We start from the raw sequence: 13,459 nt of genomic DNA on the forward strand, positions 1-13,459 counted from the left end.
TCTCTCTCTTGCTGTTTTCAGCCTCTCTGTGCTTTTGTGTGGCTACCTCAGAAGTGAACTCGAGCCATTCTGTTACGCCGCTTCTTTCATCTTGCTGCTAACAGTGAAAAGTGACACTGTGCCACCCTGTGTCTGGTAGGAAAAAGTCACCTCATCTAAAATGTCTTTAAAACAGTGGAAGGCTGGGAGGATTATAAAGAAAAATAGTCAAAGATTGTGACAATATACTAATTTTAATTTAAGACAAGCTATTTATGAGTCAGATTGCTGATTCCCCTCCATTTGGGAACACAGGTTATTGTACTCCTCTGGACTGACAGAGTACTGTGCAAGAACTTCTAAAAATTCTCCAAGTGGGCAGAGACCTGCTCTACATCCTTTTACCACTTGCTCCTGTGAAGACAAAGAGATAAAATCGCAGATCTCATGCATTGCCAAAGCTGTTTTTTTACTGATAATGATGCATTCTGTGTCAGGGAAACATGCTAGTCAAGGCACAGACACAGAGAGGCAGAGGTTCGAAGTCTTTGCATAAACTCACAGTAGATAAATAGCTCAACAGAGAAGAGATCTGGGCTACCATGGATGTGCTCTAGGTGCCTTACTCTGTTTTTTTTATGTATGCATGACAAAAACAAAAGCCCAAGGTTTGTGAGACCGACTTCCCTGGGATCTTACCTCGCCATGGTAAGTCATGCGAACAAACCACTCTTTGGATGGCCGGTGCTGATACAGTTCCAGGGTCACATCTGCAGCATACGGTGGCCACTTGTGATCAAAGGTGCCCATTGCCACCAGGAGAGGAATAAGGGTAGTGTCATGAGAAGCATAGAGAATGAGCTTTCTGATAAAAAGGGAAGGAAAATAAAAGAAAAACAACACAAACCTAAAATGTTGGCTGTGTTCCTCCATGGATGGCTAGATGCTAATGCTACAATGGGGCATCCAAAGCTCAGGGCTGGTGTCTTGATTACACAAAGAGTATGCTGCACATACAATCTAACTCAGCAAAAGCAAATATGGCACTCGTGCTTTTTCTAGCAGGTGAGCACCCATTCTCTTTACCCACGCATTCAACATCTTTCTGAACCAGCTTTTTGCACTGATAGCAAGTCAATCTATAACAATTAGAGGAGGAGATCTGCCCTGTACCTGGTCTTTTCAGCTGGAGATGAGGAATCTACTGCTTCTGTAATGTTCTTCTGTAAGGTATAGAAAAGGAGACCAATACTCATCTGAAGAACTTCTCTATAAAAGAAGCAGAAATAAATCTACTAGTTGCTAAACTTTAAAAAAAAAATTCAAATGAACACCTGGGAACCTGCTTTTCTCTTACAAATTGGTAATGTACGGAGTGTAGCAAAGAACCACTAAATGCAATGGCTGTGGTTACTTTATTTCAGCAGTTGTATGGTCACCACAGAGATTCTAATGTCATTGCAGATAGGGAGGTGAGATGCGTTAACAAGCAGTCTCATGAGGTGTGGCCCACATAATGGCAAACCTAGAAACTCCTTGATGTTCTCTATGCTATTATATTTTGTTTGCCTAGTTGTCATTTTGGATGCATGGTTTTCAGCTAGAGAAAGATGACTGTAGTTGACAGCAACTGAAGTGGTTGAGGTCTTTGGTGGGAAAGCGGGGGTGGAATTGAAGAAGGGGGCAGCTATATTTAAAAATTAGTTTTTATCCCTGTATTAAACAAAGGGGAGATCTTCAGACAACTTCTTGTGTGAAAAAAAAAAACCCTCCCTTTACCTCATTAATACGTTAGTGGAAATGCAGAATGAGCGTGACTGTGGATCTCCTGGGTGTTGTGGGAGTGCGGGAAATCAGTTTTACAGTACCCAACACCTCTAATACAAGTTAAAGAAAAGGCTGAGGACGATTGTCCTAACAGAAGAGGCAGTCCTGTACCACTGCCTGACAAGAGCTGGTGAACATGGCAGTTGTGAATGAATCTGAAACAAAAACGGCTGCTAGGCTAGCAACACAGCCACCTTTACAAACAACTGTGGAGGAGGCAATTAACTGCATGTAGCAACAGATTCTTTTGCAAGTAGTTACATGTGTGCAGGGCCTGGCATCACCTTTTCCACTAGCATCAACACTTCTCAGCCCAGCTGTGCAGGTGCCATTGCTGGGCTGCAATTTGGATAGCCGCTGTGCCTCTGCAAAGGCAGCCTCGCCTGTGCAGCCTCAGTGCCCAGGCTGGAAGCATCTCCTGTTCTCTTCTGCTTTTGCCTCTGACGCAGGTTCACTTAACTGTGGCAACAGAGGCGTTCATTGCCTGCCTCAGTGGCTTACTGCTTGGAGACCACTCTCTCCATGACTGACAGCAAAACAGGACCTAAGCCCACATCTTGGCCTCCTTGGTCTGGACTTTTTTTCCTGGTTTATGTTCCCAAGGACACTGGACTCTTCTCATGGAGATGGCTGAGGCACGAACCTCATGAGGGGGCGGTAGCCTCTGGTGGAGGAATGCGGCAGATCAGAAAGGGCTTGTATCTGCCATAGTAAGCCTAAGACAACCCCTAAGGCTGGAGGCATGGACACGGGCAATCACCTTGAACTGTCTTCCAGAAGGAAAAGCAGCGAGTCAACAGATCGACGCTCAACTGTCTGCTGAAAGTTCTTCAGCACAGGGCAGCTCGGCAAATTGTGCGCCTGGAAGGAGAAGATGCAGCAGAACACGGTTCAGCCCTTTCTGAACTCAGCCTGAAAATATGTGGGTGACTGCCCACAGAAAACAGCTGTTCACGTCACAGCATTTGTACTATGGTATTCATATGAGGAGTTCTAGGATGGTTTTAAACAAACAGACTTTCTCCATGTACTAAAAGGATGGATGTTTGCTCTTGAGGATACATTTCTGTGTGAAGGGAGTGTAAGGCCTTGAGCTATTCAACTGACAGACAGACCAATTACCATTAGCTCCAGCAAACAAGAGGTACTAAGGGGTGTACAAGCATGCCAAAAAATATGCCAGTAGCAGAAGCAACTTGGCTTACAGGTAGTATACTGGAATCAGGATTAAGATGTCTGTTAGGTGCTGATTGACAGAAAAGGGAAAACACTTTGTAATGGGGTAAAGCAAGGCCCAACTGCTCTCTTAGCTCTACTTCATTACACATGAATACTGGACTTCAAGGTAAGAACATAAATACTGGAGATGAGTCTTCATCCTAGAGCAAGGCTGACTCCATGTCTCGCTTTTTAAAAAGGCCATGCTATTTCTAGAAACTTTCTGGGCTGCATAGAAAGGCACTAGGGTACCCTCTGCTATCAGTGGGTGTTGGCACTTGGTGGTTTTCTCCATATATACATACATATATCCATATGTAGGTAGATGGATGTTTCTTTCTGTGACAGTGAAATAGAACTGCTCAGCTCACCTGCTCAGCAAGAATGTTATCAAGGAGGAGAAAAAAATCCACAGACTTATCACCATCAATACCCATCTTCTCCTTAATTGTTCTCAAGTCATCAGAGATACCTGGCTGTTGTGAAGCATTCTTCATCTTCTGCCTGTCAAGGAATTAAGAAAACAAAACAAAAACTTTTCATACATCAGACTTTCTATCTTTTGGGGTTTTTTTTGTGACTCCAGCCCAGTGGAGTTGTCTCATATCAGTGAGGCATAGAAGAGAAGCACCACAGAATACTGAGGGATTCCTGATGTTTGGAGTTGCAGAGCAGACGGACACTCTGTCCAGATTTCAAGGACGGTAGCTGGCTCTTTGCTCTCACAGAGGCAGAAGAAAAAATAAAGATGAGATGTGAACACTCCAGAAGTGGTTCCCATGAGCAAGGGCTGTGTATCAGCTAACAGATCTGGTCATACTGGAACAGTACAAGTCTTTGTCTTCAGGGAGTAGCCTTTAACTGGCTCATGAAAGAAGAAAGGGCAGAAGGTTTGAACTGACTGCTGTATGGTGTGGGAAAAGGGAAACACCTAGATACTCACATATAGCTTAAATTCACCCCTCATTTTGTTCGAAGCCATTTGCCTCTTTACCCTGTTTTTTATTTTTAAAAGTTTAGCTGAGAAAATCTATGCTGGCCACGTACATCAAGCAAAATATGTTGCATAGGTTTTGTTTCCTCTGACCCTAATCTGTTAGGGTGGAGGTGGGAAATGTTTTTTAAGTTTGCTTTTTAATTTTTTTTAGGAACAGCTCTAGTTTCTGTTTGAAATGAAATGTGCTAGAAGTTCTGGCAGAGGTAGCCTGTGAACTCAGGTGGTGCTTCTTACTGCAGCTTAAAAAAATCCACCTTGACATGGTCACAAAATGTGCTCAGCTGGTGGGCTGGGGAGGAGGGAGGAGAAAAGCTTCCAATTTACTCCCGTTTTGGACAGTTGATGTTACTAGAGGAGGCTGAATGAACTCCTTCTATGGGCCGTCACCTCAGCGCTGCCAAGAACAACCCTTGGCCTGCAGAGTCGAACATTATATAATGAGCTTTTGCAAGTGAATTCTGACAACTCTTGAATTTTGAACAAAAATATGCTAATGTATAATCCAACCAAACTGTAATACATTTGCCTTTCTTGTTCAGTTTCCACCCCATGCCTAACTTGGCACAGACATTTAGAGTACTTAATTCTGCAAACATGACTGTTTTTTCTAGGTAGGATATTCCTTATTTTACTTCATTAGTCTTTGTTAAATGTGTCAAGGCTGTGTATATTTCAGTTTCTTCAAGGTATAAAAGTGACACGAATGTTGTAATAACCCCCAAACCAGAAATGCAATATAAAAAGGAGGCCCAGTATGTTCACACTTGAAAGGCTTGTTAAGGAATGTAGATGACATTAATTCTGCCCTGCAGCAATACCGCAGAATAGCTGTACATTAGTTAGTAATGAGTGTTTGCTAGACACAGACTAAATTAAATTGGTCTTTCAAGAAAAAGTCTCTGTTTTTCTTCTTCTGGTGCCACTGCTTGGTGTATGACTCCACTCACCGAGTTATTTTATATAACTAGCTAACCATGCCCAAAGAACAGTAAGTGGCAGGGGAAGAAATTGGGAAATGGGAAGCAAACGTGCTGTTTTAAATTACTACTGCTGAAATGAAACAGCAGTGAAATCATATGGGGAGGTATGGCTGGCAATTACCTGCTCAAGCATTTCAGGCGCTGGCAGTTGTAGTAATTGGGGTAGAGGATTTCAGAGCTTGCTTCATCAGTGACAATGACAACAGATCCTGTGGAATGAGAAGGAAGTTTATGTGATCACTAGTGCATCTGTGTGTCTTTAGACTGCTTTAATCACTCCCATGGGCTTTGTGCTCAAGTTCATTGTTGTCAGCTAGTAATTCCCCCTGAGCTATCACCTGCAACACAAGCCACTGTGCTTGTTTTTGTACACACAGCATTTAATTCCACAGCGATGTCTAGTGTGCACCTTGTGAAGCTTTCAGTTGTGTGTTCATTTTTCTAGTATTTGTGTACGTGACAAAAATCAGCTTCTATGTCATGAGGTGTAAGGAGCTATGGCAAGTCAGTTTTGCTATTTGTTCCTGGAACTGAATACAGAGGGAGCAGAAACAAGATCTTCAAAACCCAGAGCATATTTCTAAGACATACAAGTAGCTGTCAGCTGTAGGATACAGCTGAAAGTTACTCCAGATACCAAACTTGTAAAGGATCTTGGTACTCCTATGGCTGAGATACTTGAATTTCTCTGAGAAACTTTTTTCAGATGTGCAGCTCGTGAACACTGAATCTGGAACCTTTTGCCCTCTTGATTCTGAAGCAGGTTAATGCTAACCTCCTCAGTAGCTCTGAAATTGCAGGATTCATGGCAACACATCCAAGCTGAGCATCCCCAGAAAGCTACACAAAGAGAGGGAGCAAGTGACAAGTTGATAAAGAACATACAGAACCAGGAGAGTAAGGGGAAGAGGGTCAGGAGTGAAGAACGGGGGAAGAAGCAAGAACCAGGAGCCAGAGAGAGCTGGGATGTGCGAGGTGGTATGCGCATCTAGGGAAGACTGAGAAAGGAAAGGCGCTGGTGAGAAGCCTCTCCAACCTTCTTTCTGCTGTTGGTACAGCCCAGCTAGCAGGCACCGTGTGGACTCCAGGTTCCGGAATATATTGGTGGAACGGATGCTGAAAGAGAGAAAGGAGTTTGTGAGGTAGCACTTTCTCCACCTGGATATGGCTGCAGCTGGGGACGACTTGGTGGAACTAAAGGTTCTGCTTTCACTCTGGCTTTGGAAACCTGTGGTGGAATTCACCTTGCCTTGCTATAACTATCTTGAAAAACAGATACCTCTATCTGAACAGCCCTTTCACTTCCCTTCAGAGATAACAAATGTGTAGTTCTGTGGTGTGATTTTTATCTCATCCTAAACCAGACACTCCCAGCATTATTGACGTGAGCAGCAGGGCTACACTTCAGCTCACCAAACTTATCTGTGTAATCTACAGCAAGTTAAATTGTGCTCCAGAAATACCTGTTTCCCTTCACTCACCATAGAGATGCATAATACTGCTGTCAATGGCTAAATGTAGGGTGGGATGAATCTGTCCCTGGCATCCCTCTCAGGGCTGTGGGAAGCTGGATGCTTTGTGTCATGAGTGAGTTCTAATGGCGGGCTCTCCAGGCTAAGCAGAGATGAAGGCCCAGGGACCAGCCAGTCTGCTATATGGTGGAGAAGTATATGCTGGTTAGAAAGCTTCCCTAGCACAGGGCTACTCATTAAGGAGGAAACAGGGGAAGGTCCAGAAGAGAAACGAGAGACTCACAAGACCTCAGCAGGCTTAAAGGTTGGTGAGAGAAAGTTGGCTTCCTCCACATAGCTTCTCCTCAGCCTTTGACCCAGGGCAAACATCTGCTGCATCCCTACTGTTGTCAGCTGTCCTGCAATTGCACCACCCTAAGTGCAAAGAAAAGGAAGGGTCTCCAGTAGAACATGGAAATAAACAGGTCTCCAGAGGGAACATGAAACCACCATGAAAGACTGCTTCACCTTTAGTATGATCTTTTTGTAGTGCTCCTCATAGGGTGAGCGAGGTTGAGGCCCTCCGTTTAGGTCAGTCACCATGTAATCGAACTTTGTCTGAGCGGGTACATCTAAAAGAGTGGGATGCCATTCTACCTGTTTAAAAACAGACAAACAGTGCTTCAGTAGAAAATGCGGACTTTCAAGAGCATTAAACCAATGCTGGGGTGTTATTTTGTGCTGCCTTGCCAATAACACAACACAGGCCCAAAAAGAACTGATGTCTTCATGAGGCACATACAGAAATTACAGCAGTGCTGCACCCTGGATTTGCTGATCTGCTGTGCATCACGCACAGGTGATGTGCCTGAAACATAGGACTTGCTTTCCTCCCCTTACAGGAGAAGAATCTGTAGGAAATCGCTATTGATGCTGTTTGTTACACACTGAAAGGCTTCTTTAGCTAACTACCAGAACTAATAGCCGCCAGCTCATTGGAGGCCTTGGGGAGATGAATCAATTGCAATGACACTGAGGCACATAAAGGCACATTGCCAAGCATCTGTTGTAATGTGCAGGGGAACGGCTCAACACTAAAGACCAAAGTCCCTGGCAGCAGCAATAACACAAGTTATTGCTGCTGCCAGTGGCTGCAGCCCAGCAAAGTCCACCACTATGTCCTTCCTTGGGCGGCTTCCTGAAGCCACCATGGAGATGGTTCCCTCTGCCATCACCTCCCCCCGCCCCACCCGCTAACAGGCAGTGGGACCATGCCATCGCTGTTCTGCTTTACAGAATCCCATAATAGTTGGGGTTGGAAGTGACCTCTGGAGATCCAGTCCAACCCACCTGCTAAAGCAGGTTCACCCAGAGCAGATCACACAGGAATGTGTCCAGGCAGGTCTTGAATGTCTCCAGAGAAGGAGACTCCACAACTTCTCTGGGCAGCCTGTTCCAGGGCTCCGGCACCTCAAAGTAAAGAAGTTTCTCCTCATATTCAGATGGAACCTCCTGTGCTTCAGTCTGTGCCCATTGCCCCTCATCCTATCATTGGGCACCACTGAGAGAAGTTTCGTCCCATCCTCTTGACACCCACCCTTCAGATATTTATAAGCATTGATGAGATCCCCTCTCAGCCTTCTCTTCTCCAGGCTGAACAGACCCAGCTCTCTTTCCGCATAAGAAAGATGCTCCAGACCCCTCATCATCTTTGTAGCACTCCCAAATTCCCGCGTTTTCCCCAAGTTTACTCTCGGTAGCGCCGTGGAAGGGGAAAACCAAACCAAAACCAAAGCCAGACTGATGGAAGCACAGCAGCAGGTCCGCAGCGGCCACCCCGCCGCCTCGGGGGAAGGGCGCCCGCTGCAGCCCCTCGGGCAGCCGCCACCGCTCCGCAGCCCCGCCGGTCCCTTCCCGTCCTCACCGGCGCTGCCCCCGGGAGCGGCCGCAGCGGGGTGCGCGCCCCGTGCCGGAAGACCACCTGCACCAGCTTCAGCTCCAGGTCCCGCCGCTCTCTGCTGCTGCTGCTGCTGCCGTCCTGTCCGGCGGCCGCCGCTGCCCGCCGCCGCTGCGCCCACAGGGCCAGGCCGCCCAGGAGGCCCAGGCGACCACCCCAGCCCATGGCGGCGGCGCTGTCACTGCCGGCACCCGGCGGCAGCGCCGCGGGGGCTGACGGGAAGCGGAGTCCTCCCCGCTGGCTCCGATTAGCAGCATGGGCTGCGGTGAACTACAACTCCCAGCGGGCACCGCGCCGCGGGGGCGGGCTTGGCGGGGATCCGCCGTGCGCAGGCGCGCAGGGTCGGGCGCGGCTCGGGGGGCGTTCCCGCCCCGCCCTGGGCGGGAGAGGCGGGAACTGCGACGCCTCCGCCCCGGGGTCCCCGGGAGCCGCAGCCCCGGAGTGGGGCGGCATTGGGGCTTTGTCAGCGTCTCCTTCTGCAGCGGGGCAGCGCTGTCGCCCTGCAGCCTCCCTGCTGGTTGCTCCCCATTCTCTCCTTCTCTTTTAATTTCATTTTCCTGCGGGCTGACTGGCCGGGTGCGAGTGCGCGGCTTTCCCGGAGCGGAGGGTTCCTGCCGCGGTCTGGTTTTCTGCCAGTCTTTCCCTCCGAAGGCACGTTTGGCCGCGGGCGTGGTGTGTTCGGGTGCAAGAGCCCGCGCTGCCCGGTGTATTGAGTTCAGTGCGGAGGGAACAGCCCGTGAGGAGGGAGGGGGGTCCCTGGCTTCCTCTCCATCTGTCTGCTTGTGCCTTTCAGTTCACAGCCAGTGATCAGGGAGGAAGCTTTGGGGAGGATGTTGTGTTCAGCTCAAGTGTGGGCCAGTCACCCCTATGCATCACTTTGCTCTTCTCTTGTCTGACCTGTTGTTTCCACCGCCGTTTTGGGAACCAGCACAGCACTGGAGATGAGCTGCAGCAGGGAGGAGGGTGAAGGCATGGCACTGCCACGTAGGTAACCTCCTGTCACCTGAAGTTCAGGGTTGGTTGTTTGTAACATCAGAGCTGCCTCTTGGCATCTCCCAGCAGCACTCGGCGAAGCTGTCCTGGGCTGAATGTGAACCTGGTGCCTGGAGGTGGATGTTCCACTCCTTGTTTCTTCAAACCGTTGCTGCTTCTTTCCTGGCAATGATGTGGAGGACGAGTGAATCTGCACAGATTAACTGTTAAGTGCTATTTAGTATCTTTTTAGCTTAGCGGCTAATAACTTTGAACATGTGAAAGTTGGAGAGCTGTGTATCCGTATAGCCTTTCTTAGACATTATAAAACCATCAACAGGTTCATGTGTCTTTGGTTCCTGATTCAAGACTTGGTGGTGATGTCACTCTTGCATAAACAGTATTTTTATCAGGGAATAAGTGGTTTGCTTGTTGCTTAGACTATATCTGCTTGACCTGCATTTATTAGGAATTTCTGTGTTTCCTCTAGCCTGCCATCCTGCCTCCTTATGTATTTTTTAGGCTCCAGTATTCCTTTTCTTGTAGGCTTATGTCTCTACCCAGGATCTCTTTCACAATCCCTGTCCCCCCCTTTCTTCCCGCATATGCTGATGATTTTTGGGGCCCTTCTTTCCCTGGTTGCACTTGTCCTGTCTGTCTCACCCTAATTTATCTTTATTCTTTCAGGGTATCAACATTTTAAAGCTCTTCAGGGACATCAGGAAAAGTTTTGTAGAAATTTGGGATGTTGATGGAAGCTATCAGTTATTTTACTGTGTGTAAAGATAATTTCTTTAATTTGCCCACAGATAATTGCAGACCAGACTACACTGCACTCACTATCTCTCTCTTTCTTATTTTCCCATTGGAAGCAGGTGCTGTCTGCTGGGAGCTGGAGCACTCCCTGAAGTGCTGGAACTGGTGGAAAGTGGTTTTTGAAAAGTAGTACACCACAAAAATGGAATGGAGACTGGGCCAAAGAGGGTGTCTACAGTAAATGAGGCCTTCAGGAAAGCTACTGAGTGGAGATTGCTACAGTGAGGCATTGATGTGTTCAGGGCTCCCTAAAGTGCCCACAGCTCATTACAAAAGGCAAAGGAGCCCCTTCTGTGCTTTGTTGCTGCCCTAGTCTGGAGCATCCCTTCCTCTGGGGAAGGTCTTACCTCTAAGACTTTGATTTTCTGCTTGGTCTGAAACACGCAGGTCTGTTGCCTGCCAGGACTCTGAGCTTTCTGGTCTCCTGTATGCATCCTGCGGCTTTGCCTTTGGTCTGTTGCCAACGACATGCCCTAGATGACACACGAGGTGAGCATAAGAAAGCCATACCTGACCCTTAACACTAGGGCTGGCATCACAGTTGCTGGCCTGGCATCAGCAGCCCCCTACACCAGCAGAGACCCTTTGCTTGGCCCCATTGAATTCAAAAGCTCAGCACCTGCAGTGGGTGCTGGCAGCTTGTGGGCTGCCTGGGTCAGCTGGGACAGTGAGGATGAGAGGACACAGTGTCCCCATCCCCAGCATACCCTCCTATCCCATCTACCTCGCCCTGGCTTCCAGCTGTCCCGCTGTCCTTTTTTTTTCCATTGCAGGCAATTAAAGAAATCCTGGAAAGAGAGACAAGATTGTTTCCCATGAGGTCACCCCTGAAAGGAAGAGAAGCCGTGTGTGGATACATGTGGCATGGGTGCCAAGCTGGTATCAGGCTGGGGAACAAGCTGAATGCATGTGCCTGTAAATGTCCACTTGGCAGACCCTGGGTCTCCTGCTCCCAGAGGGATCTGCTGGAAACTCATCTATGACCCTGTCACCAGAGCAGCTGAAGGCTTGCCACACTTTAAGGGCAAATATCCTCAAACCATTCAGGAATACAAATACCATGTTACAGACAGAAATCTGCAGTGAAGAGAGCTGAATAATTTGCCTTATGTTGCGAGGAAGACCTGGGCATAGAATCAGAGACCCTTGAGTGTCAATCCTGAGGTTACCTTTATCTCTTAGGAGTGGTACCCAGCAGGGGTGCAAGCAGAGCTCCCAGGACCTCTGGCTGGAGGCACCAGGGGAGTCACAGGCAGCTGGTACACGCAGGGAGCAGGACAACAGTGAAGGAGCAAAAGGAGGGAGAGGATGGTGACCTGCACGAAGGCCAGAGCTGGTAGGAGGTTGTCACAGCCACCAGGACGTGTGGATGGAGGAGTATGGTGATCTCCTCGTGTCTCTCAAAGCAGTACTGTTCTGAAAGGGTTACCTCAGTTTTCTGAGCTTAGAGCATGTGAAACACAGAGGCATGACCAGACCAGAGAGAGAAGGAAAAAATATCTCACAAGCCAAGAAAATAACAAATGGAGGAACCAAGCCTAAATCTTGCATTGTGGGAGTGTAAGAGGGGGTTCAGGGATGCTGGGGGCAGGGGGAATAAGAAAACGTCATTAAGGGGAGGGAGGAAAGGAGGAAGAGAGAGAGAGGTGATACGATACAAATGAGCAGAGGTGGAACAAGGAAAGAGGCTCACAGTGAATTTATTTAATTTCCAGTCGAATGTTATCCTGGAAGAAAACCCCAGTTCCTGTGAAGCTGTGAAGACTGGGTCCCTCCTGGGGGGACTTGGCTGGTGCCAAGCAGCATTACTGTTGAGATATATTTTAGAATATACCATTCCACAGCAGGTGCGTGCAATTAGAGGAGAGCTCTCCAAAATAGCAGGCGGCTGTCAATTTTTTAGCAAATGGTGTTGCCCTTTTTTTCCTTTGTACAACTATGTAGAAATTTATTCTGAGATGCATCATCTTTACAGAAACATTTTCAAAGGATCTATTATTTTTACCCTCCTGTTGCTTTTTGTGGCCAGACAAGGAGCAGAAGGCTATTGAAATAGCCACTGTGGGTGAGCTTTTTTTCACTGGGGGCAAGTTAATGAACTCTAATGAATAAGCAAGCTTCAGGAAACCTTTCTTGCTGAAACCAGTGTGCAAATTTCCTCCTGGCTGGAATTTAACCAAATTACAATGACTGCTACCTTTGCAAAGTATTACCATTGCTGTTGTTTACCTTTTTATAGTGTGTCACAAACATATCATGCTTCAGAACACTCTCTATGACAAACTTGCATTTACATCCAAATTTTCTTGAAGGTGAAACTGAGTCATAGTGAGTTTCATAATTCAACCAAACCACACAGTCATTGTGTGGCTGATACGTTGATAAGGTATGTGACCAAATATCATGATTAGATTTTTGTCCCACAACATGGGTTGACATTAAATAGTGTTTAAAAAATATCCACCAAAGAAACGATTTATCCTGATGAGTTCCAGTCTTTTACTGGGCTCTGGAGCCCTCAGTACAGGAAAGACATGGACCTGTTGGAGGGAGGGCAGAGGAGGCCACCAAGATGGTCAGAGGGCTGGAACACCTCTCCTATGAGGACAGGCTGAGAGAACTGGGGTTGTTCAGCCTGCAGAAGAAAAGGCTCCGAGGAGACCTTATTTCAGTCTTTCAGTACTTAAAAGGTGCTTATAAGAAGGATGGGGACAGACTTTTAACAGGGCCTGTTACAATAGGACAAGGGGTAATGGTTTTACACTAAAGGAAGGGAGATTCAGGCTAGATGTGAGGAAGAAATTTTTTACAATGAAATGAGGGTGGTGAAACACTGGCACAGGTTGCCCAGAGAGGTGGTAGGTGCCTCATCGCTGGAGACATTCCAGGCCAGGCTGGACGGGGCTCTGAGCAACCTGATCTAGTTGGAGACGTCCCTGCTCATGGCAGGGGGGTTGGACTAGATGAGCTTTGAAGGTCCCTTCCAACCTAAACTACTTTATGATTCTGTGATTGTTTCTTGGATTAGGTAAACACCTTCTTCCCGAACAAAGGACTGTAGCTATTGTGGTGTAAATCAGAGATTTACTGCAAAATGTCTGCAGGGTCAAGAATAGAAATAGAATCTGGGCATCGCTTAGGTAGGTGCTTGTTTTTCCCCCTGAATGGTAGAGGTCAGAAAATAGGTTTATATTGCCCTGGCTTCTTTGATTCCTTCCCAAGTGCTTTTTGCTCAGCAAGGGAAGTGGGCTGGAAACATTCT

General features: G+C 47.4%; 1 protein-coding gene across 3 annotated transcripts; it reads right to left on the reverse strand.

Annotated features, from left to right (window-relative positions):
• Window positions 1-214: 214 nt before the first annotated feature.
• On the reverse strand, window positions 215-8,591 carry ACP6 (acid phosphatase 6, lysophosphatidic). 3 transcript variants are annotated; one of them, XM_082065232.1, is made up of 10 exons: window positions 8,377-8,591; window positions 6,981-7,109; window positions 6,757-6,887; window positions 6,038-6,117; window positions 5,123-5,210; window positions 3,396-3,528; window positions 2,567-2,667; window positions 1,153-1,248; window positions 679-844; window positions 215-393 (listed from the first exon to the last, which is right to left on the reverse strand). In XM_082065232.1, exons 1-10 carry the CDS (start codon window positions 8,572-8,574, stop codon window positions 253-255), a joined length of 1,263 nt encoding a protein of 420 aa, XP_081921358.1. In that variant the 5' UTR covers window positions 8,575-8,591; the 3' UTR covers window positions 215-252. The 3 variants fall into 3 exon arrangements, with proteins under 3 accessions (XP_081921358.1, XP_081921359.1, XP_081921360.1); XM_082065233.1 differs by lacking the exons at window positions 6,757-6,887; window positions 6,981-7,109; window positions 8,377-8,591 and adding an exon at window positions 6,483-6,621; XM_082065234.1 differs by lacking the exons at window positions 6,038-6,117; window positions 6,757-6,887; window positions 6,981-7,109; window positions 8,377-8,591 and adding an exon at window positions 5,777-5,796.
• Window positions 8,592-13,459: the final 4,868 nt, after the last annotated feature.

This window comes from Streptopelia decaocto (genome assembly GCF_964273445.1).
Source record: "Streptopelia decaocto genome assembly, chromosome: 1".
In the NCBI taxonomy this organism is placed as follows: Eukaryota; Metazoa; Chordata; class Aves; order Columbiformes; family Columbidae; genus Streptopelia; species Streptopelia decaocto.

Excerpts from the sequence above, each read along its gene's own strand:
- ACP6 (XM_082065232.1), bottom strand. The coding sequence starts at position 8,574 with ATGGGCTGGGGTGGTCGCCTGGGCCTCCTGGGCGGCCTGGCCCTGTGG. Across the intron at positions 6,118-6,756 it reads TTTAAGCCTGCTGAGGTCTT|CATCCGTTCCACCAATATAT; the intron begins GTGAGTCTCTCG and ends TCTCTCTTTCAG. Across the intron at positions 5,211-6,037 it reads GTACCAACAGCAGAAAGAAG|GATCTGTTGTCATTGTCACT; the intron begins GTTGGAGAGGCT and ends CTCATTCCACAG.